This window comes from Trachemys scripta, chromosome 11 (assembly GCF_013100865.1).
Source record: "Trachemys scripta elegans isolate TJP31775 chromosome 11, CAS_Tse_1.0, whole genome shotgun sequence".
Lineage (NCBI taxonomy): Eukaryota > Metazoa > Chordata > Testudines > Emydidae > Trachemys > Trachemys scripta.
Genome location: NC_048308.1, coordinates 54672608 through 54699114, shown reverse-complemented (window position 1 = coordinate 54699114; position 26507 = coordinate 54672608). Strand labels below are relative to the sequence as shown.

The 26507-nt window shown below is 40.5% G+C and overlaps 1 protein-coding gene across 2 annotated transcripts in view; it reads right to left on the bottom strand.

Moving 5' to 3' along the window:
• PLCL1 (phospholipase C like 1 (inactive)) overlaps positions 1 to 26507 on the bottom strand; it is a 300455-nt gene that overhangs the window by 32808 nt on the left and 241140 nt on the right. For both annotated transcript variants that reach the window (XR_004647759.1, XM_034786550.1), the window contains exons 2-5: positions 22556 to 25027; positions 19552 to 19755; positions 9347 to 9422; positions 4195 to 4304 (exon numbers count right to left, since the gene is read on the bottom strand). Coding sequence is in view for 1 of the 2 variants with exons in the window: in XM_034786550.1 (XP_034642441.1) it covers positions 4195 to 4304; positions 9347 to 9422; positions 19552 to 19755; positions 22556 to 25027 (2862 nt within the window). In the remaining variant the exon portion in view is untranslated. The remainder of the gene's footprint in view (positions 1 to 4194; positions 4305 to 9346; positions 9423 to 19551; positions 19756 to 22555; positions 25028 to 26507) is intronic.

Here is a 26507-nt window from a genome sequence, read left to right as displayed (position 1 = left end):
TAATTTTTATAAAAATACACATTAATCTTAAACTCTAACTATTTCATGATTTTGCTAAAGGTGCTTTTCTTAATGCATCCCCTCTTGCCTCTTTGCATTCAAAACTTACCTATTTCGATAAGTGTTTATGAATAAATACATTCATTCAATATGCCTTTACCTCACTAGTCAAACTCACTAGGGAAAGGCTATTAATCGTCTGACACACACAAGAATACAACAGTACCAGCTACTGCCCATGGGGAATCCATGAAAACCTCCAGACAGAGCGGACTATTGCTGAGTATATCATTGCTCCTAACAACAGACAGATCCTAAGAAATATCCTTACACTGATGTTTTAACATACATTCTCTAGATCAGCTCATCCAGTTTAAACAAACTCTGATTTTTTGTTAGCTACCGTACAGTATTTTTTAGTTCTTAAATTATTATATTCAAATCTAATCAAACATCTTTTTATGGAACACCATTAAGAACAGACAGATGGATGAGGCTGCTGATTTGGGCGGGGGAGGGTTTCTGGTCTCTTTCTAAATAGACCCTTAAATGATGCTTGCATGGAGGCATGAAGAAATGAGTCAGTACTGAACAAAAGACACAAGCCGTAACGAATGAATAGGTTTGTTATTTGCAGGGTCACTGATTTCCAGTGCTCAGCAGAAAAAAAATCAAAATGACAATTGACTGCCTGAAATTTGACATCTGGTGCAGAGCAGAAAATAGCCAAGTCTTCCAGGACATGACTTCATTGCTGAACCTGTCCTACCTCAGAATGAAAAAGGTGTCTCCCACTCACTGGATACTAAGCTACAGATCAATTTACGCTGTTCATCTTTTAAGCACATTACCAAATGGTTTGCACTTTCGGAAATGAAAAAGCAGCTTTGACATTAAAAAAAAATGAAACATGGCAATTAGTCCCTAACCTGGGTTAAATGATTTTGGTACCTTTTAAAATAAACCATGTGCCCCAGCTATCTTACTTTGAAAAACAGCTTCTGCATATGCAAAGCAATTACATTTTGTAGGGAATTTCTCTCTCATACTCTAAATCGGTCTTTATTAATCCTGTCTGATCCTCAAAAGTTTGAAGGTTCAGTTTTGATAAGCATCTAAACGTTCAAATGTGTATAGGAACACAGGAACTGCTGTCCTGGATCAGAACAGCCGTCTATCTAGTCCCATAATCTCTCCATCAGTGACCTGTGCCAACTGCTTCAGAAGATGGAGTAAAACCCACATAATGGACACACAAACAATAATATGCACATCAAGGCTGTTCCTTTCTTAAATCCAAGCAGTCTGTGCTGGGCTCACACCCTGAAGCATGAGTTTATATCCCTGCTAGATTTTTTCTATCTAATGCAACTGAAGATATTCTTATTATTCATATAAATGTCTGTTCCTTCTTTTCAGTCCCTTTGATGCCTTTTAGTTTCATAGCGGGTCCTCTTAACTGTGCCTATAATGCTCCCATTACCCACTTTGCCTCTTTTTTATGGCTAGCCAAAATGCATAATGAACCTCGCCCATCATCCAGCCCCACCCTAACCCTTCCATTCCCATCAGAAGTGACTCCTCCCCCCTTTGTAATTCCCCAAACTCTCCTTTCCCACCACTACTTTCTGCTCTGTTTCTCTTAAGAACATGTGTATCCTCTCTCCACTGGGTCGAAGTGTATCACTTACTGCAGTTTTGGCTAGCACTCTCAAGCTAGCCACTGACTCGCATTTGTAACAAGAAACTCTGCAGAAAATGACATTTACTGCTTTCAGCTCGTCCACTTTGGAATGAAAGTAGCAGGGTGTGGCATGCCAGGTTCTCAAAATCCACTACCTCTGATACCCCATTTAAACAGAAATAGAGGGAGGGAGCATCTCTTAAGGCATGAGGGGACAGAGTTTAGTTTGTGCAGAACAGGCTAGGGAATGGTAGTTGTGGAGTGGCGATTTATCTGAACATCAACAAGTGTTTGCTTAAGGGGATGAACAAATGAGAGTCCTCCTCCTACACTCTCCCAATGTCTGTTGTGATTCCACAGGATTCCATCTTTGGCCAGCTCCTCTTATTGTCTCATAATCATCTCTGGATCATCTCATCCACTCTCAAGAGCTCAACTACCATCTCTACTTGACCATTTGTGACTTGTCAACATAGAAATGGTAACTGAAGTCTTATGAGTGGATGAAATCATAGAGAGATTGGGCTTTTGCCACAGAGGGGGAAAGACTCACTTTCACCAATCTCCTGACCCAAACACTCGTTTCAGATATCTATCTTTGGTACTTATATGGCCCCCCGTTACTGTAATGCCTCACAATATTTTAATGTATTTATCCTCACAAGACCCCATGAGGTAGGGAAGTGCTATTATCCCCACTTTACAGATGCAGCACAGAGACACAGAAAGACTAAGAGCTTGTCTACACTGCCCCGCATTTCAGACTATGTGAGTGTGAATAGCAGCGTCTGACAAGGAATCCATTAATGCAAACTTGGAATTTTTTAGTTCACACCTGCAGTGTCCACATGGGGAAGTCACGGTGCAGAACTGTGGTACACACTGCTATTCACACCCCCACAGTCTGAATTGCAGGTCAGCGTAGACATGCTTTACTTGTTTTCTCCAAGCCTCACCTGGAGACTGTGGCAGAGCAGGGAATTGAACCCAACTCTCAAGGTAGTGCTGTAAGCACTGGACCGTGCCTCCTCTCACTCAGGTTCAGATAAATCCCTGCTTCCCAGCTTGAGGTGCAATTGGAAATGATTTATAAATCCCATTAAAACAAAACATTGTCATAACATAACTTTATATTACCAAGATATAGTCAATCCATGACTTTGACCATCCAATTTACACAGTGTAATTCACGGTTTCCTGCTTGTCTATCCTTGCCTGAGGTGTGCACAATTTAATGAACTGTGCTTTTTTTTCTGCTTGGGAAGTGCTGAGTACGCTATGTGCGCTACCAGAAATAAATAATAATGTCTTACCGGACATAGTTTGCTGGTAAGTGTGTTTGATTAGGATTTCTTCTTTTCAAAAGACAGGGGGCTTTTATAGTTCTAGGAAACATGGGCAGGCCCATCAATTTATCATGCTGATTTCACTCTCCTCTATACTCTTTTTCTTTCTTCATTCAGAGGTATACAAGTCTCCTGTAGGTCTAGTCCTTCAATGGTCTCCAGGCTGATTTTATAGATTCATATAGATACAAGCCCCAAACTAAACCTTGGATCCAAACACCCTCAAGCTTTGGGCAAGTCCATCATTAGATCCAAATTTTGTGTCTTGGATTCATCTCTAGATTTTACATTTGTTTATTTATTTTGCCATTCAGCCTGGTCAAATCCATTTTCCTTGTTGCTTTATCCACCCCTTTATTCCTATATTGTGATATTCAATCCTACCACGTAGTAGTCATTACTAGAGCTCTGTGAAATTTTTCTAACAAATAGTTTATTCGATGAAAATGTAGTTTTGGTCGACTCAAAACTATTTGCAAACTGGATACAAATAGTTTCAGCCATTCACAGTATGGCCAGAGGAGGAGGAAGTGGTAGTACTATTGCTACCCTCTTATAACCTTTAGCCAAATAGCTAGGTCATTCACATGACATATGGGAAACGCAGGTCCAATTCCCTGCTCTGAAACACACCCAAAGTAGACTTGATTCTACTTGAATCACCTTTTTTTCCATTTTTTGGAACTGCAAACAAACTGGAAAAATCAGTTATTTGCCCAGGTCTCAATGTTAGGCATTTAGTTCCTAAACTCACTTCCTGGATTTAACTTCTGCATTATGCTAAAGAGACCGTCTCACCTGTGGGCTCTAAAAACCGAAAATGTTTCTTCCAAACATGTTCCCAACATTCCTTTTAACCAGTTAATATGGGGATAGCAGAAAAAAAGAACCCATTGTGACTACTGTATCCAGATTTTAACCAATCCTGCACATCTCTCATGTAAGAGTTCTGCTGACATTAGCAAAAGTATTGTCTGAGCAAGGAATTTGCCCTTAACACACAGTTAAGGATTGGGCCTTTAATCGCTTAATATAATTAATTCCTTATTCTCAGTCTGATTTAGCATTCTTTAGCATGCTCCTACCATTACAATGGTAGCCCTTTCCAGCTAATAGAAGGTACAAGTCAATAACGCCCCTTTCGATCCAATCTTTACTTCTTACCTTCAGCACAGTGATATTCCATGCAAAACTTTCAATGGCTTTGCTTAGTTTTCTTCCTTTCAAACCTTCCTTTGCCCCAAGGTTATGAAGTTCTTCATGGAATTCCATGCCTAAAACATGGATTGGTACATGATTTAGTACATGATTCAGTTATATTGCAATTTAATTTTTACTCAAACCATTCACTGACGATCCCCAGACCTCCCCACCCCTGTTACTTCCTGAATTTTCATTTTATTTCCTCCCATCCCTGCCTCTCAAGAACCCGATGCTCATCTTTCAACTGCAGGGGACTGGGTGCAAAAAATATTTTTTTAAAGCCCAGTTGACAAAAGAAGTTTTACCACCTATCTAAAACAATATAGTGCTGTTGATTGTTTAATCCTCTACTTCTAATACTCATCTTCCACCTTTAGGGCTCCATATTTGTTCCTTTATTTTGCTGTGTGCTGTCACAATCATTGGTAGACAGTGTGAAGCAAGGTTATGAACCCACATTTCTCCAATGAATCTGCCTTTATTCTACATTGCTGGCAATATCACTGCAGAACTCAATCACTGGTCTCTGTGTCTCCCTTCCCCATTGTCTGTGTCTTCAACAGACAGGTTCATGGCTCGGAAGGAAACTCAACAGACATGAAAGATATCTGTTTAGCACAGTGCACCAGGATTTAGATTCACAGCTTCTCATTAATCTTAATAGGAGTCATAAAGAAACAACATAGCACTTCATACTGATAAATTATTTCATAAACTCTACACTGCCTATCACGGGATACGATTCTTGCAGCCTGTGGAACAGAAACTTTGAACCACAGCCTTTGGAATCCTGTTACATTTCACTGCCAGTTTCTGTGGTAGATATTTGTCTGATCCATTGCTGTCCATAAAAGTTCAGAAAGTCTAAGCACACACTTAGTCATGGAAGTTAGAGACGGAAAACCTCTTAACGGGGCCATGTAGGCCAGTGGCTCTCAAGCATTTTCATTCTGTGTGACATTTGCAGAGTGTAAGCAAGGGTTAAGGGACAAAATGAAAACAAACCCACCTTCATACAGCGAGTCTGGCTGCTTGGTTACAGCCCTTCAATTTGTACCTGTGTTGTTAATTTCCTCTCCTAGGAAATTTTACTTTCATTAATACCAAATCCCCCATAATGCCTGCAGCCCCCACTACTCTAATAAATCAAGCTCAGTTTGCAGTTGTTTGGTTAGTCTTCCTGTGTGTTTCCTACATCTCCAATTTTGGTGTCATTCCCTAACTTGAGCTCTTCTGAATTGACAACAAAGAAGCATCCAACAAGGAATGACACAAAACTTTGCAGAGTGTGCAAAGAGGGGCCAATTAATTAATTATTTCTGCAGATTAAAAAAGTCTTTCGAAAGCCCGAGAAAATCCTGGAATGGACTTGAGCTACAGGAAGCATCATTGCTAAAAGACTGATAATTGCTTCCCCCATGACTGAAGAGGCCTTGCAGAGCACCAAGAAGGATTATAGATGACACTATGGGAGACTGGTCCTGGCTGGGCAAGGAGACTGGGAGCCAGGGGCACACACTGGGAAAAGGAGGGGGTACAAGTTGGAGAGGAGAGGACAGAAAGGGTCACATTTGGGCAGAATGGGCAGAAAAGTCTGTATCCACTAGAGAATATTCCCATCCAGAGCCTGGAGTGGAAACCATGATTTCTGAGACTCACCATTCCTCTGCTGTCAGCACATATCTGTGAAACCCACTGGCAATGTGTCTCATCCCTTGCTAGGGATGGTCCACATAGAGCACTACAACCTATTACTGCTATCAGTTACTCTGTTAGCTAGCTGAGGTCTGGGCACTGGATCTAAAAGTCCCATTTGATGACCAATGTAGGTGCTAACATGGTGCCAAATGATACAATTTTTTTATTTAGTTTGCTCTTCAGGAAATTAAACATACAAAACAAAACCCCCTCTATTAAAAGATCATCATTATGGTTGCAAAGTCAAGCATGCAGAAGTTAGGAAGTGTCTATGCAACCTTAATTTGGCCCTCTTGTATGCATTATGATAGTCTTTATATCATTATATGACCATACACTATTTTTCCACAGGACCCTGCCTCATTCAGGGCATAGGATGGACCTGCTCTGGGGGTGTATTTGGGATTTTGTAGGAGGAGATTTGCCTGTAGCACTTATGTTTCATTTCTTACAGACATTGGGAAGTGCGTAGGAAAGAAGCAGGCAATTGCAGGAAGACAAAGGATGGTCTTATGGTGAAGGCAGTTGAATGATGCCCTGAGAATTGGATTCTATCCCTACCTGTGCCACAGAGTTCCTGTGTGATGCTGGACAAGTCACTGAAACCAAACTTTCCACAGGTGCCCACTAACTGTATTTCTCATTTTACTGGGTGTCTCACTTGAGACCCTGGAGTCAGATTTGCAGAAATGCTGAGCACTCATAGCTATTACTGAAGTCAATGGGAGCTGTGCCCTGAAAATATATATATATATATATATATATATATATATATATATATATATATATATATATATATAGTGCTAAGGACTCTGAAAAACCAGGTGCCAGGCCTCTAACATTGGACACCAAATGAGTGGATACTTTTGGCCTTAAACTGCCTATGCCCATACTACAGTTCCCCAGCTGTAAAACAGACATAAGATCCCCTCACCTCACAAGGATGTTTAGAAAATTAATTCAGATGCTATAGTCATGAGCGCCACAGAAACGCCCATAAGAAAATGAATAATTCTGTCTTCAGAGCAGAGTTTGAACAGTGTGCAGTAAATAACGCCTGGGGCCACACACTGAATGAGGAGAAAACAAAATACTGGACAGCTGCTTATTCAGTAAGCACCACCCAGTCTGTGTACTGAATGAGGCAGGGGGTCCTGTGGAAAAAATGGTATTGCTCATGTAATTAAAGACTGTATCGTAATGCATACATGAGGGGGATAGAAGAGGAATTAGAATTGCACAGGCTGCCCTGGAGCGGTGAAAAGGGAACTTGGGCAGAGTGGACTATCAGATCCGTGAAATGCAGTAGGAAATAAGGGTCTGACTAAATTGCAGTTAGACTCACATGGCTGGCCTATGTCAGCTGATTCGGGCTCCTGGGGCTCAGGCTAAGGGGCTATTGAATTGCAGTGTATATGTTTTGGCTTGGGCTGGAGCCCAAGCTCTGGGACCCAAGTCCAAATATATACACTGTAATTAAACATCCCCTGAGCCCAATTCAGAATCGGCAGACATGGGCCAGCCGTGGATTTTTAATTGCCGTGTGGACATACCCTAAGGGATTGACCCCTCCTGTTTTACACACAGAGTTCACAATTATAAATTCATCACTAACTTCCACACTCTTTCTTTGATGTGCACAAGTAGCCCCTGGTAACCTCATTCAGAGTAAAACACAGTCACAAAGTGGGAGATGGATCCTAAGTAGTACAGTAGTCAATGCAGAATCCACTCATAAATCACAACTGATCATTCCAGCAAAAATATTAGCTGTGAGCAGCTACAGTACATTACTCCAGAACAAACCTGCTCAGTTCCACTTAATTTTCCACTCATTTTAAGGCTATTTTTGAAGTCTGTGCGTCCCATTCTGTTTCTGATTATTTCAATTGGAGAGGGTCCAGAGAAGAGCAATAAGAATGATTAAAGGTCTTGAGAACATGACCTATGAAGGAAGGCTGAAAGAGTTGGGTTTGTTTAGTTTGGAAAAGAGAAGACTGAGCAGGGACATGATAGCAGTTTTCAGGTATCTGAAAGGGTGTCATAAGGAGGAGGGAGAAAACTTGTTCATCTTAGCCTCTAAGGATAGAACAAGAAGCAATGGGCTTAAACTGCAGCAAGGGAGGTTTAGGTTGGACATTAGAAAAAAGTTCCTAACTGTCAGGGTGGTTAAACACTGGAATAAACTGCTTAGGGAGGTTGTGGAATCTCCATCTCTGGAGATATTTAAGAGTAGGTTAGATAAATGTCTATCAGGGATGGTCTAGGCAGTATTTGGTCCTGCCATGAGGGTAGGGGACTGGACTCGATGACCTCTCGAGGTCCCTTCCAGTCCTAGAATCTATGAATCTATGAATAGAGTTATTCCAGATCTAGACTACAGAAAGTGAGAGAGCATCATTTCACACCTGTGACTTTCCTGTTGAGGATTTTACTGTGTGTATATTTCTATGATACTTGAAATAGTATTATTTTCTGCAGTCTCCTTCATTCACGGTTGTCCCAGCTTGACAACCCAGCTCAAGTGATGATTTTGACTAAAATATATATTTAAATAAACAAATCTCATGCCCATCTGATGGAAGCCACAATTCAGAAAGTTCACATGGGGGAAGGATTTTCTTTATGCTCTATGGAAATAATGAAATGTATATGGATTTAAAGATGTTAATAAAAATTAACATTTGTTAGGGACGCATTTGAAAAACAAAACAGTCTCACTGGTGGTTCTACATGGCTGAAATAGGCTATAGCCATAGCACCACAGTCAATTTTGAGTCTCAGTTCTGGTGACCAACCACAAGAGTGCTGAAAAGTGATATGATTGTCACTCTACTGGCAAGGCCTGGAAAGAGTAGCCTGGATTTCAAGCATGGGGCAAAAGGCAAAAACCAATTTCCACCCTGCTCTTATATTAGGTGAACAAATCAGTAGAATGTTATTGTTAAACCATTCTGTGAAATTTTTCTCTATTAAAGATGGAGGAATTAAAGGAATTTATTAAAGGGCATTAATTATATTGTTTATTTAAGGAGTGTGCGTGGCTCTGGCCCCAGTAGTTTACTACTCCAAAGGCCCCTTCCTGCAAACACTTATCACAGACAGTAGTGTTTACTGCAGTATGTAGTTTTATTGAAGACTACTTATCAGATTCCAGCTGAAAGCAAAGACTACATTCAGTAGTGAGTGTTTGCAGAACTTGTCCCTAAGGCCTTGTCCATATTAGAAAAGATGGAATGGTGTAACTGAATTGTAAAATGAGCATTTAATTGAAGGCCAAAGATGCTTTTCCCCTTTGTACTCTGCTCTAAAAAAAAACCTATGGCATGCTGTTTCCACCACCTTAAAAATTTGTATAGAGTTACAACAAGGTATAGAGTTACAACAATGTGTACAGAGAATATAACAAGGTTACCTGCTTTCTGACACTGAACAATCTTGTCATGAACGGTGTCTGCTGTTTCAATAAGAAACCTGCTCTCCTGAATCATCTGTCAGAAAACAAATGAAAACCAGGTTGCTATTACCAGGCTTTAGTTAAACATCTAGCTCTCAGACAAGTATTAAGAAGGTACCATTTAAAAAGAGCTCTGCTGGGTAAGTAAGACTAAAAAGATTGTATCAGTCAATCATATCAGATCTCCCAATTCTGTGTCAAGGTAAATGACAGTTGCTCAGGAAATGTTTTGTTGCAGAAGTCAGAGAACAGCTGTTTTACATCAGTTAGACATAATTTTAAGCAACATAAAGGAAACAGAGGTAGTGTCAATAGAGACCAGACAAACACTAACTTAAATCTACAATCGTATTTGAAAATGAAGTCTTTCTGTGCTCACTAGAGTTTTTATTTTATTTGAATGAAATGAAAAAAATAGAATTATGGCCCTTCAGCATCAATACCTAGCAAAAACATTTATTGACCCATTAAGGGCCTTGATTCAGAAAGGTATTTAAGCCCATGTATAACTTTAAGCACTTGAAGTAGTCCAAATAACTTCATTGTTTGTGTTTCTCTTTGGAGGAATTCAGATAAACTCTGCAGCTCAGGCCCAACTATAGTACTCAAGAGTTAAAAAGTTTTAACAAACAAATAAATCAACAAACAAACAAAAGCAGTTGGCTTCAATGGGACTACTCATACCTTTAAAGTTATACATGTTTAAGTACCTTCCTGGATCTGGGCTGCGGATAAGAGGAAAATACATAAACCAACATCCATCAGCCATGTAGAAAATGCTCTGAGTGTCTCTTCTTGCCATCTTCAGTGAAATCGCATTTCTTCTTTCATGCTTGCAAACTTTCCAAAAAGTTTCAAAAGCCCAGTCAAGCAACTGAGTTGTTTCAATGCTAACTTCTGCAAAATTGTGAGATGTGGCATGTATATCTGTTACAGGAAGGAAGAACATGTACAAAGATGAAATACATATGCTTGAATATAATCACATTCTTTCTGGTATAAATCAAGAGTAACACCACTGAAGCCAATCAAGTTAAAACAGCATAAAACTGATATAAATGAGATAAGAATCAAGCTGATAGTTTCATAGTTTTACATCCTGCTGTTACGTAAGTTATGATATGCAAACTTGGCCAAAATGCTGCAACTGTTTTTTTTTTTTTTGTTTTTTTTTTTTTTTTAATTCCTGTGTTCAATTGTGTGAAATCTGAAAGAATTTATGTCCTGATCCTGCACCATTGACATCAATGAGGACCTCGCTTCTGACGTCAGTGGGCATAGAATCAGGACTTTACAGAGAGGCTCAGCGATCAAACATTCCCCTGTTCCTCTCACTCTAGACTATCCCATGCTGCACAAAATCTTACTTTCACTTCACAAAATCTTCACTTCACACTTGAAGCATTTGAGCATCCCATGCATTTTAGAGCTGCACCGAGCACTGAGTATACGAGGCAGCATATGTGGGCAATTCACTTTTGATTTAAGGAAATTGTTTTGTCAAATAAAGCCTGCAATCACATGAAACCTAGCATACTCTACACATGAGAGAATATTACTTTTTTATTAAAAGTTATTTAATATTTTCAAATATGGAAAACAGTTGTCCTTATGCTCCCTTTGAATTAATAGTATGCTGAATAAGACTAAAGATATCATTAAACTTAATATCCCTAAAGCAGGCGACAAAAAGGCTGGGGAGAGAACAGAGTTAAGTTTCTTTTAGAAACAAAACCAACAATTTATACTACAGTCTTGCCTAAAGGCTCAAATCAGGAGGGCAACCGGTTGTGCTAGGCAATGTACAAATACAGAGTATGACAGTCCTTGCCCTGAGGAGCTTATAATCTAATTCAAGAGAAGACACAGCAAATGGGTGTAACAAACAGTAGGAAGCACTGGAGAAAGGAGAACAAGAGAAACAATAACATACATTAACATAGGCCAGATACAAGCACAACTATGTTTTTCCAGGAGGGGAGTTTGGGCCAAATTCATCCTGGGTTTAATTGACAGTGGGATGATTTTGGCCCCTATGATGTTAAAATACAATGCAACTCATTTCAATAACAGAGAAATGTTTAAAAAGTATTTAAAAGATATTGGTAATTTATTAGGTGTTAATGTTCTAATTAGAGATCGGTCTGAATCAAAATCCTGATGGCCCCAAACTTCCCAGCTAGCGCCTATCTATAACGTGCTGTGCCAAAAACCTAGATGTGTAAGTCTTAATTTTTATATTATATATTATATGTTGAATTAGACATCTCTATATCTAAATAAACATATACAAACTACATCGAACACAAATATCTCGCTGCTTTGACATACGCAGGAAACCAAGGAAACAAAATCCATTCTCCCCTGTATTCCTATAGAAGAAGAAAGCTTGATACAGCTACACAGGATAAAATTATTTTCTGTCAAAATATGCTTCCTGGACTGAAACTAGTTTCAATAGTCTCCAACGCCTTTCATTCTTTATTACTTGCTTGTTCATGCATCATGTTGATTTTTTCTCTTTAATTTTTTTCCTCTTTTCTTCTGGGAGAAAATGACCATTTCTACCAACCCTCTGGCTTTTCTACACCATTGCACGCAGTAATCTTGTATTAAAGGAGCCTTTCTGCTGCCAGTTAGGAATGCAGAGTGTGGTCTCAACAATGGAGAGAGCAAAAGTCTTTCCAAAAATTGCACCTTACCACTGGCCCAAGATACAAAAGAAGATTTGTGTATTTTCATGGATGTCAAAGAAACCTGTTAGAATTTCATCAATAATACTCAGCACTTATATAGGCCTCATTCAATAAGGTGCTGAGTGCCTCCACTGAGGTGCTGAGTCCCCTCGACTCCAACTGGTTTCAACAAATGGGGTGGAGGATGTCCAGCATCCCACAGGATTGCCAACACACTGCTTTACAAATGATTGGCCTGTCCTCCAGCTCATACTTGGCATTAATTTACTAATCCTCACAACACCCCTATGAGGCAGGATTTAGATTAAGTACGGATATGCCCAATTTAAAATGGAGAAACAGCAGGAGAGAGGCTAAGTGACCTGCCCAAGACAAGTCTCAGAGATAGGCTTGGAAGTCCAGAATTCTTGGCTCCTGGTCATGTGCTCTGATCTCTTAACCATACCTATGAGGCCTTCACATAGCTCAGCATCCCCTTCATGTATAAATCCTATCATCAGTAAGACCTCAGAAAATTGCATTGATATGAATGTCCTGCAAGCCTCCAATTTCTATATAAAATTATGTAAACTATAAAATTGATCACCATCTGCCACCGACTGCACCTCTTCCTAGGAGTTTATGGTAGGGTTCTGCTCCGACTATCCAACAGAGATATCGAATAACAATTACAATAGTTTTCATGGGGAAAGCTACAATGAAATGTCAACTTTCCTTTACTGAAACGCCATGTAGAGCAGTCCCCAGCTCTCTTGATGCTGACAGTTGACTCTTGCGGCTGTCAACACCCCCAGGATAAAACAATGAAAACAGGATTGCATAGTAGAATTGAGCCTGTTAATGTTTGCAATCCTGTCTGTAATTTTCATGTAAAATTAAGCAGCCTTTGTCCCAGTGGAACAAACATGAGAAGGCAATTTAGATTTGAGAGCTTCCCCAATACACTTGATAGGAGGCAAAGGAGTAACTTCTCTACCGCTGCACTGAGGTGAAGAAGAAATAATCTTTAGTCTATAAAGTGATGTTCCTTTTCAATGGTGGGTGTTTTTCAGAAAATATAAAATATAATCCATCAGGGTATTTACATGAATTGACTAATTTAAAATGATTTTTTTCAAATGTCATTCATCAATCATGGTATTTGTTTTGTTTTGTTTTGTTTTTAAATAAAAAAATTCTTATTGTGACATACCACGGTACATTCCAGACTAATGAGCAAGGATGGCACCCTGCCCTGCAACCTGGGGAGTCTTAACATTTGTTTGGATGCCTCCTACCTGGGCCACTCACAAACAGCCTTCAAGCAGGCAAGCCACACCCTGAGCATCCGTGTTTAACTGCAGCCTGCCAGCCACACTTTGGCTCTCACCAGCCTTGGTTATACTGCAGGGTGACCGCAACACACTGCTAGTCTCAGATTTCCCCCCAGAAACGTATGTTCTCTACTGCCCAGCCCTCTCCTGGACATTACAGATCTCTTGAGTCCTTTATTCCAGTAAGGGAATAATATGCACATAACTTGTCACCCCAAAAGGAGTTACCCAGACACTTCAACTTGAACACACTGGATCAGATAAAACACTAAAACAAGTTTATTAACCACAAACAGATAGATTTTAAGTGAGTACAAATAATGAGGCATAAAAGTAAAAAATGATTACAAGAAAAATAAAGCTAAGATGTTTAGTAATACCTAACTTATCAAACTATATCAGATTCAAGCACAGTTTCTTACCACATGCTTTCAGCAGTTTTACTGACCAAACCCTATAGGTCATGACCCTCCCCACAAAGTCCAATGCTTGCTTCCTTTCTTGCTTCAAGTGCAGTGAATGTGATGGGCAGGGAGAGAAATAAGGTTGTGTCTTGGTGTGTCTGACCCTTCCTTTCACAGTCCTGTTCCCCCTTTGAGAAGCATTTCCAGCTGGGAGCAAGGCAACAGGCAATCTGTGTAGAAGGGAACTTCATGCTGTTTCTTTGCTAAGATGTAGATTTTTTTTGCCCCTGACCCCTTTCCTTCCAAAGAATGGCCACTTATCAGGTAACGGTCCATCAACCTTGTTTACACCTGGTTGAGGCATTAGCTTACCTTTGTCTCTGAGGAACTGGTTTGGCCACTCCCCAGACTTATCTGGAGAACATCCTTTCAGACTTATAGACTTTAAGGTCAGAAGGGACCATTATGACCTTCTAGTCTGACCTCCTGCACAACGCAGGCCACAGAATCTCACCCACCCACTCTTGTAACAAACCCCTGACCTATGTCTGAGCTATTGAAGTCCTCAACTTGTGGTTTAAAGATTTCAAGGTGCAGAGAATCCTCCAGCAAGTGACCCGTGTCCCATGCTGCAGAGGAAGGCGAAAAACCTCCAGGGCCTCTGCCAATCTTCCCTGGAGGAAAATTCCTTCCCAACCCCAAATATGGCGATCAGCTAAACCCTGAGCATGTGGGCAAGACTCACCAGCCAGACACCCAGGAAAGAATTCTCTGTAGTAACTCAGATCCCACCGTATCTAGTGTCCCATCACAGGCCATTGGGTATATTTACCGCTAATAGTCAAAGATCAATTCATTGCCAAAATTAGGCTATCCCATCATACCATCCCTGCCATAAATTTATCAAGCTTAGTCTTGAAGCCAGATATGTCTTTTGCCTCCACTGCTCCCCTTTGAAGGCTATTCCAGAATTTCACTCCTCTTATGGTTAGAAACCTTCATCTAATTTCAAGTCTAAACTTCCTGATGGCCAGTTTATATCCATTTGTTCGTGTGTCCACATTGGTACTGAGCTTAAATAATTCCTCTCCCTCCCTGGTATTTATCTCTCTGATATATTTATAGAGAGCAATCATATCTCCCCCTCAGCCTACTTTTGGTTAGGCTAAACAAGCCAAGCTCTTTGAGTCTCCTTTCATAAGACAGGTTTTTCATTCCTCAAATCATTCTAGTAGCCCTTCTCTGTACCTGTTCCAGTTTGAATTCATCCTTCTTAAACACGGGAGACCAGAACTGCACACAATATTCCAGAGGAGGTCTCACCAGTGCCTTGTATAACGGTACTAACACCTCCTTATCTCTACTGGGATCGCATTAGCTTGTTTCACAGCCATATCACATTGGCGGCTCCGTCATCCTGTGATCAACCAATATCCAAGATCCTTCTCCTCCTCTGTTACTTCCAAGTGATGAGCTGAGCTTATGTTTATAAGTTCACATATAATGCTGTTATATGCATTTTGCCACATTATTGATCAGCAAATTATGAGTTATTTAAATACCTCACAAAGCATACTTTATACAAAGATTATTACAATAACGGGTAGGGTATGAACACAGGGGTACATTCTGTCACACTTGTCTTAGCAGAGACTGCCACAGCCACAATGGCATTGCCCTTCCCACCTACATTTGGTGCTTTTCAATTGCAACTCAATAAGACCAGAGGATCTAGGTCTATTGCTCCAATGAAAGTAGCCCCCATGATTAAAGTTTCTATCGGAACTGATTCTGGGAGAAAGATACAAGTCCTCTGGTAAAATGCTTTTAATGGGACAACCTCCCTATATGGAAAAATAGTACAGGAAACACTTTTAAACTGAAGAAATTAATAACAGGCTGTTCAGATTGATGGAACACGTAAGTGGTTAAGCCCCAAATGTAAGTTTGTATTTTGTAAGGCGGTGGAAGACATAAAAGCCAATATGCACATGTTAAATGTTTCAACAAAATAGATTTTTTAAAGTTAAACATTGCTCAGCAATGATGGAAACAGGAAGGCCAAAATTCTGTTCATCTCATTCACCTGAACTGTCCCATTGAAACTAGCCAGGCTTCTTAGACTCATCAAGTTTAAGGACAGATCATCTAGTCTGACCTCTTGCAGGCCATAGAACCTCACCCACCCACTCCTGTAATAGACCTCTACTCGCTGGCTGAGGTACTGAACTCCTCAAATCATGACTCAAAGAATTCAAGTTATCGTGAATTCACCATTTACTCCAGTTTAAACCTGCAAGTGACCCATGCTTCAGAGGAAGGCAAAAAACCTTCAGTGTCTCTGCCAATCTCACCCATGGGAAAATTATTTCCCAACCCCAAATACGGCAGTCAGTTAGACCCTGAGCATTTCAGGAAGGCCCAACAGCCACATGCCTTGGAAAGCATTCTCTGAAGTAACTCAGAGTCCTCCTCATCTAGAGTCCCATCACCGGCCATTGGGGATATTTGCTACTAGCAGTCACAATTCGGCTACATGCCATTGTAGGCAGTTTTATCATACCATCTCCTCCATAAACTTATCAAGGATGTTCTAGAACTTCACTCCTTTGATGGTTAGAAACCTTCATCTAATTTCAAGTCTAAACTTGTTGATGGCCAGTTTATATCCATTTGTTCTTGTGTCCACATGGGTGCTTAACTTAAACAACTTCTCTCCCTCCGTGGTAGTTGTACCTCTGATGTGTTTATAGTATGATAAGTAAGATTTGGTTCAAACATAACAGCACTATGGTATGTAGTAAATGGGAAGCAGAAAGCGAAACTGACAGTGATTGAAAAATGAAACTGACTTGTCTCATTTCACTGTCTAAATTGAGTGAAGAGCAATGACTTCAAAATCTAATCCACTTCTAGCCATTCATGTCAGTTAACTTTCCTTCACTTTTAATAAACTAAGGTGCTAGTAAGATATTTATCTTAACAATAACACCTGAATTCTTTGCCCATTTAAATATTATGTCTTGTATGTATTAAGAGAAAATTGGAGAATCAATAAAAACAAAGGATTTCTTTTTAGAAACTACACTGGTACAAATTATTTCCTTGTTCTTTATTCATTTTTCTGTAAATTGAAAAAGGGAGAGGAAATTATTGTGGCAGCCTCACCAAAAAAAGTGAAAAATTAAAGCGCCACTCTCTCTGGGAAGATAAATGATACAGAGGGATAGTTCAAAAAAATCAAATAATAAATAGTCCAGACATTAAGAATAGAAATCAACACTAAAAAAGGAGAACTTTTTTTTCTCTCTCTCTCCCCTTACCGGTGGAGTCAGGAGAAAATTTTGAGAGAAAAGCCCCGTAAACGCTGTATTCTTGAATGCATCTTTGTCAATGAGGAGTTTTGCCCGAGGAGTGCAAGCAGAATCTTGCCCTCCCTCTTCAAAAATATAATCTATTGGTTGAACAACTGAAGTGCAAATTGAGCTAATGAAAATTTAAAAACGATTTTCTCTTTTAACATCAAGCATTTATTGCAGGCATTTAGGACAAGAAACAGCCAAGTAAGTAATCATCTGCCAGCAAGCCTTGTAAGAAGTGGGAATATCTAGATGCTGACAGGGCTGGAAAAGGGATACTGGCTATTTACAATGCCATGATATCTATTCCAATGTACAGCAAATTCAGTTTTCTATATGTTGAGCATACGCACAACACACTGTGGTAGTAAGAATGCCGATCAAGAATGCAGACATCATTTGGGAGAGTTTGAAATATACAAATCAGCAGAAATACTTGGGTTTTTTTGGTTGTACTTTGAGCATGTCTACGCTACAAAATACTGAAAGAAAGGCAACCTAATGGTATTCCATATTAAGAGCTCTGATATCACTCAGGCCCTATTTTGCAGGGAACTAATGGATGTGACTGGGGGGAGGGGAAGATAAACCAAAATAAGACTGGAGGAAAAAGCAAACAACCCACAGAAAATGATCTTTGTCTAGCATGTCTGTTGACAAAAGAACAATCCAATATAACAGACAGCTAATTGTTTTCAAGATCATTGCTACTGGTCTCAGAGCATCTGCATCTTCATTCACGTGGAATAGCCGAGCTGTCTATGCCCCATTAAACACACTGACAGAGTTTACCATTTTCATGAAAAAAAAGATATGTTCAGATGACAGGTTTACCCACAGAAAAAATACAACACTTGCAGTATTTTTTTAAAATCAGTGATTAATTTTCATAACATCCCATAGCAGTTCAACTGTTAAACAAATTAAAAAATATACCTCAAACATAAGAGATGTGCTACATGAAAGTACTTAATAGACAACTCAGTGTTAATATGAACAAACTTTTTTGTGTGGGGGGCAAACAAGGCTCCAGCTGCGTAAACCCAAGAGTAGTCCTTTGAGATTAATGGACTACTTAGGTGAGTAAAGGAATAGAGCAAGTGTCTGCAGAATCAGTCCCTAAGATTTGAAATCTTCTCCATTAAAAACCTATAAAGATAGCACTTTCAGCATATCTTTTATTAAAAACATACACAAAATATTTTACATGGTGCTCTGCCAAAGTCTCCCTTTGTTTTCACTTTTATGAATACGAGTCCTTTCAGTTGAGAACTGTTGGACAACAACAACAAAGATTGTCCCTTTCTGCTCTATTAATCTCCTTATCTTTTAATTTATCCCCACATGTTACTTGCATAATTTAAATTCAGAGTTCACTAAAGCTTTCTAGTTTGGGTTCGCTTTTACCAGCAGAAACATACACTGGCTCCCATTTTTCACCTGACTGTCACATGGACTGACATTTCCTCTAATAGAAAGAAATTTCTTAAGTTTAACAACTACTTCTCTATTAAAAAAGAACCACCACCTGAGTCATTACAAATGCCACAATAAGGTGGGGTGGCATTTTTCACTATAACTTCTTTCAACAGTTGAAGGCATAATCCCCACACACAGACACTATATTATACTTTGAAATGTTAATGTTCAGATACATCGTTTACTCTTTCATCATGAAAAGACAACAGATTTCAATATTCTGCACATTGACACGATCTAAAAAAGAAAATATGTATTGAGAAAAACTTTGAAAAATAGGGACTTATTCTTTTTAGAAAGGAATTATATTTGAACATGTTAAATCATCAACCTAAAACAGATGAAGTTGTGGGAAAATACTTTAGGGAAATATGTGGACTCACTAACCAAGATCCTTTATTTATTTATTTCATTCTGTCCCTTTCATATGTTCTTAGTCAGTTTTCCGTCATGAAGAATTTCTAGACAAATTTTCCAATGGTTTATTCTAGTATTATTTGAAACATACCTTAAAACAAAAAAAGCATGAGAGCAAAAATACTGTCCGTTAGGATCTTGTACAATCTTAGCTATTACTGCATAATCTAAGCTTTCACTAAAAATAATGAGTTGTATTAGTCCTTTCCACTGCTAAAATAACGCTCCCTGTACATCAATATCTTGCTACCTATAGCTCAAGCTTTGCAGAATTTTATCTCCAGCGATATAATTCACTACAATCAAACTGCAGATAAGTGAATACAGACAAATCAATTCATGATTAAGGGCCAAATCTTGCTTTTCTTATGCATATGAATAGCCCCACTAATCTCAATGGGACCTCTCCCAAGAGTAACAGAAGCGTGAATTGGCCCACCATATTTCGAAATAACAACAACACAGTAATAAAAACACAGTTATAAAAGCTCCTACCAGATCGTATGCAGCCATAAGCTTTTTCTGCACATCAGGCATGGTCCCCAGAGGCTCCAGGTAAGGGAATGTATCTTTCATATAGACAGTGGCAGAGGGAGTATTGTCGCTGTTTATGAGCCGTGAGGACAAAGTCAAGATGCACTGCTTCAGACTGGCGATTGGAGGGAGTCCACAAAGCTCTTTAACAGACACAATTGCATTCTGTGGGGGAAAAATGGATTTGCATTTACCGTAGCTCACCATCCCATTCTGGTTTATAAAAGTAAGTCAACTAGTGCCTCTTACACATCCACACACACACGGTTTCGTGAGCATTTGGAAAATTCTAAGAATAAGTTTGTCCCTGTGATCATACTGTTTTAAGAGAGGATAAGAAACTCATAAGAATTAAAAGATAATCTGCAAAGAGTAAAATAAAAAAAAGGGTTGTGACCTTTGCTGCTTCTTTATGTTTTTTATAGAAGGCCTGAAAAAAGATGTACACCGCTACCTCGATATAACGCCACCCGATATAACACGAATTTGGATATATCACGGTAAAGCAGTGCTCCAGGGGGGCGGGGCTGCACACTCCAGTGGATCAAAGCAAGTTCAATATAACGCGGTTTCACCTATAATGCGGTAAGATTTTTTGGCTCCCGAGGACAGCGTTATATCGAGGTAGAATCCCAGTAACAGAACATTGTAGCAACCAGCAGAACACAACTGTTACCATACTGCATTTTAGACCCCTGTGAGGATACAAAAATTTGGATCCACATCCGATCTGCATCCACAATAATGAACTTGTGACCCGCACTCCACCTTTTATATGTATTTGTATCTGCACCGAATCTCACTGTTGGAGCCCTGTGCGTATATAAAAATTTGGATCTGTATCTGGTCCGCAAAGATAGTAAACAATACAAAAGTGGATATCTGTGGATTTGCAAGACTCTGTATCTTTGCAGGTCAGGAATCTGAAAATGTTAAAGTAATTAACATAGGGTTACCATATTTTGAGCCTCCAAAAGGAGGACACTCCACGGGGCCCCGGCCACGCCCCCGCCCCAACTCCGCCTCCTCCCCTGCTTCCCGCGAACATTTGATTTGCGGGAAGCCTGAAGCAGGTAAGGGAGGTGTGGGGGGAGGAGGCGCGGCCCAGTCTGGCCCCCCCAGCGTCTCCAGCCTGGGTCGGCTCAGCCCCTGGGGTGCCGGCCCCGGGCCTGGCCCCCGGCCAAGCACCCCCGGCCCGTCCAGCACTACCGGTCCCCAGCCCGGCCCCCGGCTCGGCACCCCCCATCCCGCGGCCCCGGTCCGGCCCTGCCGGCCCCCAGCTCGGTACCGCCGGCCCCCAGCCCGGCCCGGCCCCTGGCCCGGCACCGCCGGCCCGGCCCCTGGCCCGGCACCGCCGGCCCCGTCCCTGGCCCAGCACCGCTGGCCCCGCATGTCCCGATTTTCCCGGACATGTCCAGCTTTTTGGGATTTCCCCCCCGGACGGGGATTTGGAGCCCAAAAAGCCGGACATGTCCGGGAAAAGCCGGACGTATGGTAACCCTAAATTAACAGAGGCTCTTCTTTTAACCAAATATATTTGAATGGTGTATTAGAAAATAAAATCTGTTGTCTGGTTGTCATATAAATTATCCTTGAGAACAAGATCTAGAAGCAAAATTTAGTTTTTGAACACACATTAATACTATTTTTAGGTGAGGTTTATAAATTATTTTCTGGTTATACTACTTCGTGTATACAGCTGTAATCTAATATTTATTGTTACAGAATAAAGGAATGTAAGGGAACAGAAGATGGAGTCAGAGATTCAAATTAGTTATTTTCAAGACCTGCAAGGAAGAAAAGCCTGGGAAGAGTTTCCCATTCTTAAAAATATGCTTAAGATATTCCTCTGAGAGTGATTTATAACTTATGTCATTTTGTAAACCTTTCCAGCTGCCCAAACTAAATTTGCTTTAGACTCTGTCCAGAATTGCAGGGTCAGTGAAGTAATATAAAATGTGTTCTTGTCCTGTTTTCCAGGGATAAATACACTGTTTCCTTTGCTTTACCAAGGAAATAGCTATTGTACATTCTCCTATATAAATACAATTCTTATTGTTTAACCTTATTCAGTTTTGTTTCTCTTTGGCAGCATCTACACCACAGATCTCATTTTCTCCTAACTGAACCAGTGAGAATGCATGAAATTAAGCACAAAGAGTGCAAACCTGCCATGCTGACTCACGTTCTGAACCATTGCAGTTTCCTCCCGTCCATTAAACTTTTTCAATTGCACACTGGGTGCTTATCCCACAGTTCCTGACACATCTATAAGAACTGGATTCTGGGACTATGGTACAGTAGCAGAAGGTCTACCCATTTCTGCCCAAACCATCTTAATGCTGTCCACACTGCATTAAACCAGTTCAGACTAAACCAGCATTTAGCTAAAAGCAAAATGTAATCCCAATGGTATTTGGTTGGCATGTTAAATGTATAGAGCATGTGTGTATGGGTAGGAATGTGTTTTAGGTAGGATCACATAACTCTTAGCAGAGTACACATCTGTAATGTAGACAAGACCTGAATGACTCATACATTTGGGTGTTTCTAGGCACGCACACACACACACACACACACACACACACACACACACTTTTCACTAGTTAGCAAGATAAAGGTAAATTGACATTCTTCAAAAAGGAGAGTCCTATGGCCTGGAGATACAAGCTAGTCCTCAACTCAAATCTCCCAATTAGCTAAAATCAGCAGTGGGCTTTTTTTCTTTTAAATATTTTTCAAAAATTAAACAGATGCTTAGCCTGACATCTATATGTTAATTAACCTCAGTAAATATCAAGCTTTGGCAAATCAGCACTTTGTGTATTTAAACTGCAAGGGCTAGATATTCCTTTTAGTTACACAGGTATAATTTTGAAGCAATTTATACTGCTGTGACTGAGATCAGAATGTTTACCCAAGTGTTCAGTACAAAGCAATAATGAAGTATTAAAAAGTTTCATACCTGCATGTTTTCCCTCATGTCAGTGGCCTCTCGTAAGGGATGCACTGCTAGTTTAAAGATATCATCTATAATCTTAAGGCTTGTGTTCCTCAGCATGGTATACTCGCTTCCTTTCTTTCCTATTCTCACCGACAGACTGCGCTTTTGTGCTTTTCCTCCTCCACTTCGATTAGTTATTGCAATGTGAACAAAAAGTGTAACATGCTCCATGATATCTCCAACAAAGCAGCGCAAGGGTATATGTCGATATCCAGGCTGTAAACATTCAAGTGGTATGGTATACTGGCCTATAAACTCATCACCAATATAGTCATCATCCAAAACAACAAAACGGATCATGGCAAGTTCTGGTAGATTTATTTGGAACTCAAAGCTTTCATCAAAAATAGGATTGTCACTGTTTTGCTGAACAGTTTTAGTTCTTTGTTCTGCACAGTCTGCAGGAATTCCATGAATTTCTATGCAAACATATGGGTCTATGACATCCCCTTTTGCACAAGCTCCTTTGGGCTTTGGAAAGTTCTGACCACTGATAATTTTGACATGTAGAACTTGAGGAGAGACCCCTGGAACGATGCCCTTTGTATTTGCACTAAAGTAAGATACTGTATCACGCATAACAGAAGGTCTAAGGACATAGCCACATCCCCCATTCTGTAAAAACCAGCCAGTATGTAAATCCATCATTGGGCCTGGAGTCTGATAGTTCATTGCCACTATCTGACAACCACAATTCCAAAAATCTTGGGGATTTAAGTTACTAGAGTCTATCCTCATAGCACTTGGGTATATCCTAGACAAAAATTTCTTGTTGTAATTGACAAAGTCCTCTGGATACTCATTTGCAATTCTACTGGCCTCTGCCTCACTGAAAGAGCAGATTTCCCAATAATTCTGACTTTTCATAGATACCACAAAATCTTTGTACTGGACAGACTTGCATATCGATACCAAATCAGACAACTCTCTGCACAGCCAGATCAGCCTTGGGTCATTCACATAATCTTCAGACATTCTTCGAGATATTTCAGCCTCTTCATCTTCATCAGTGACTTCTCCTTCTAATAAATCCTGGTCAGAGGGGAGCTTCTTCCCTTTCACAATGATCTTCATTTTCAGTTTCTCAGGTGATGGAAGGTAGGCTTCTGATGGTAAAGGTGCTTCTGTGTAGAGTTTGTTTCCAAAAATCTTCTTCATGTGTTGAACCATTACTTTCTGTTGTTGTATTGAGCAGTGGTTACCCAAGCAGAGAATGAGAGGATACTCTGAAGTAATGAAGGCTAATTTGTTTATTACCTCAATAACATTTCGAAAGGCAAGCGGTGATGTCATGCTATTACGGTTACAAATGATGGGCTCATTATCTGGACCATCACAAACATCAAGTTCAATACTCCTACAATTCATTTTTAAAGCCCTGACATAACCATTGATATCAGCTGGTCCTCTAAATTGGTCTTCTATTAGATAGGTATTGTGAGATGCATTGATATAGTAATGTGATAAAGGCTGAGTCATATCCTGGACAACTTTTCTGTGCTCAGGGTCAAAAATATCACATTCTGGGGACACCAAATACTGAGTAAATCCATCAATTGCAAGAAATCCCTTCAACCGTCCTTCTTGAGAAAGTTCATACCTGCGAATAATGTCTAGACACATTTCTTCAGTTATATGAGCAACTCCTTGCTCAGCTTCTAAAAAAAGCATGAGGTCATTAGCATCCAAATATTCTTTGTTTTTAGATATCTGCACTAGTAAGAAATAAACTTCAGGTCTTGTGCAAAGTTCGCTGAATGCTTCACAAAACTCCTCTTTAGTTACTCGCGTTGTTAGTTTTTCTTTGCTTTTCTGGATTTCCTTAAATTTTAACCTAATCTTTGATTCCTTTAGGGTAGGATTAAGCTGTTTGATTAACTCTACAGATGTATCTTCTAACATTATGCCATTACCATCAACATCTGCAGCTTCAAATACAGTTTTTAGCCACACAAACCGTGGGGTATTCTGGGTGTTTTCCATTAAATCCAGAGGTTGTTTGCTACGAGAAACCAGGTAACGTAAACCTGACACCCAAATGTTGGCCACATCAGCTGAATTGGCAACCAGGTCAAGAGACTCATAGTTCTCCCCATGAATTACAGAGAATGCACAGTCTTCACTAATCTGGTCTGCAAGTCCATTGTTCCTGAATGTTTCAGTGTTCTTCCCTAGTCTTATCTCTTTTACAGCAGAAATATCAAGCTTAGCCTTGTCAAGATCTTTCTTGGAAGGTTCCCAGCGAAGAGCTTGCAAGTCAGTGTCTAGAGTAAAAAAACGATTATAAATGCGGGAATTTGGACGGACTTTCTTCAGTTCACACCCAGCCTGCATAAAGCTGATACAGTCACTAGCACTGCTTATTTTCTTCTCGGATGGCATGCTGCTGAAGGACACAGTTTTCTTCCTTCCACATTTTTGGTTGGAAGGATCCTGTAAAATAATTTAAAAATAATTAAGTACATTTTCTTCGGCCCTTTGTCAAGTGTATATATAATATACAAAGCATAGCTACCTTATATTTGTTTGATCATCAAAACATAAAGCACTATCCCTTCCCATAATTCAATTCTCTACTCAGTTATAGAATATAACTACACAGTGTCTTGCTTGGCTGCAACAACATAGCTGTCACAATCACTCCTGAGAAGCATTTTGGGAGGAGAGGATTTGTGGACAATCACAGTAACTGGAGGAGTTGGGATTGGGGAGGGTTCACTGAGCAGTGAGAAGCTTCACAGTTATGGAATTAACCTGGAGGGTTGCTACTGGGATGAAGGGAGTGGGGGGAAGGCCTAGAAGAGCCTGGGGGGTGAAGGGGGTGGTTGAGATAGAAGGGAAAGCCTGGGCAGGTGGGAGATGGCCCTGCCCTCATTCTGACCCGCTTTCCATTCCCCTCCTTCAGTGTTGCCCCTCTCTCGCCATATCTGGTGTTTCCACGAAGCCCCAGCCGCTGGCGTCAGGAGAACAGGGGAGACTCGCAGCGGTCACTGACAGGAAGGTGCGTTTCCAACACCGCAGGCTGCAGAGAACAGCCTGGGAGCACGAGCCGAGCGCTCCCTGACGGCTCAGCGACCAGAAGGGAAAGAACAACAGGCCTCATGGGCAGAGGCCAGGGTAACATCTCATCACCCGAAGCCAGCCTGGCCGTTCAGGGGCCGGGGAGACCTCTGGGCTGGCAATGCTGCGTTCTGTCCCGGCCCCCAGCACAGGCTCCCGCCGGCTCCTGTGCCCCATCAGGACCATCTCAGCTCCACCCTACACACCAGGAGGGCGCCAGCCTTCCCTCCCGGCTCCATGCTGCCTGGTAATGGGAAGGAGGAGGAGAGATCAGCCAAGTGGGAGGCAGAGAAACTGCCTAATTACCTGCTCAGCAGGCACCACAGCACCCCCAGTGGCCAGGAGGAGCAACTGCAGCCCCAAAACCTATTGCCGGCCCAAAGCCAAAGCCTCAGGAAAATTAGTACAAAAAATAAAACCTCCCTATAATCCTTGAAGGTCACAAGGCCTGATTTTCAAATAAGGCCTCCATGTTTGTGTGTGCTGTTTTGTGCCCACAACTTGCCGGTAGAGAGCATGAATGAAACGCAGGCATAAAACTGTTGGTGCAATTCTTCAATGTTGCAAAACTGTGCCTTCCAAAACAATGACCTAGTTTGAAAACCAGGCCTATATTTCTTGCACTGTAGATCTGACCAGAAAACCAAATACTCAGTAACATAGTATCTTAAGGATCCCACCATGGATCTAGATGACTTTACCTGTTAAATTAAATCCCAGCATATACTGCTCTGTAAGCAGTATAAAAACTCAGTATGAATGTTTGCATTCTTGGGTTAGCTATTTTGAGAAGGTAGGTCATTATTAACATTTTCTGTTTTTGAAGTATTTCTCTGTGCTTTATTGTCCATCT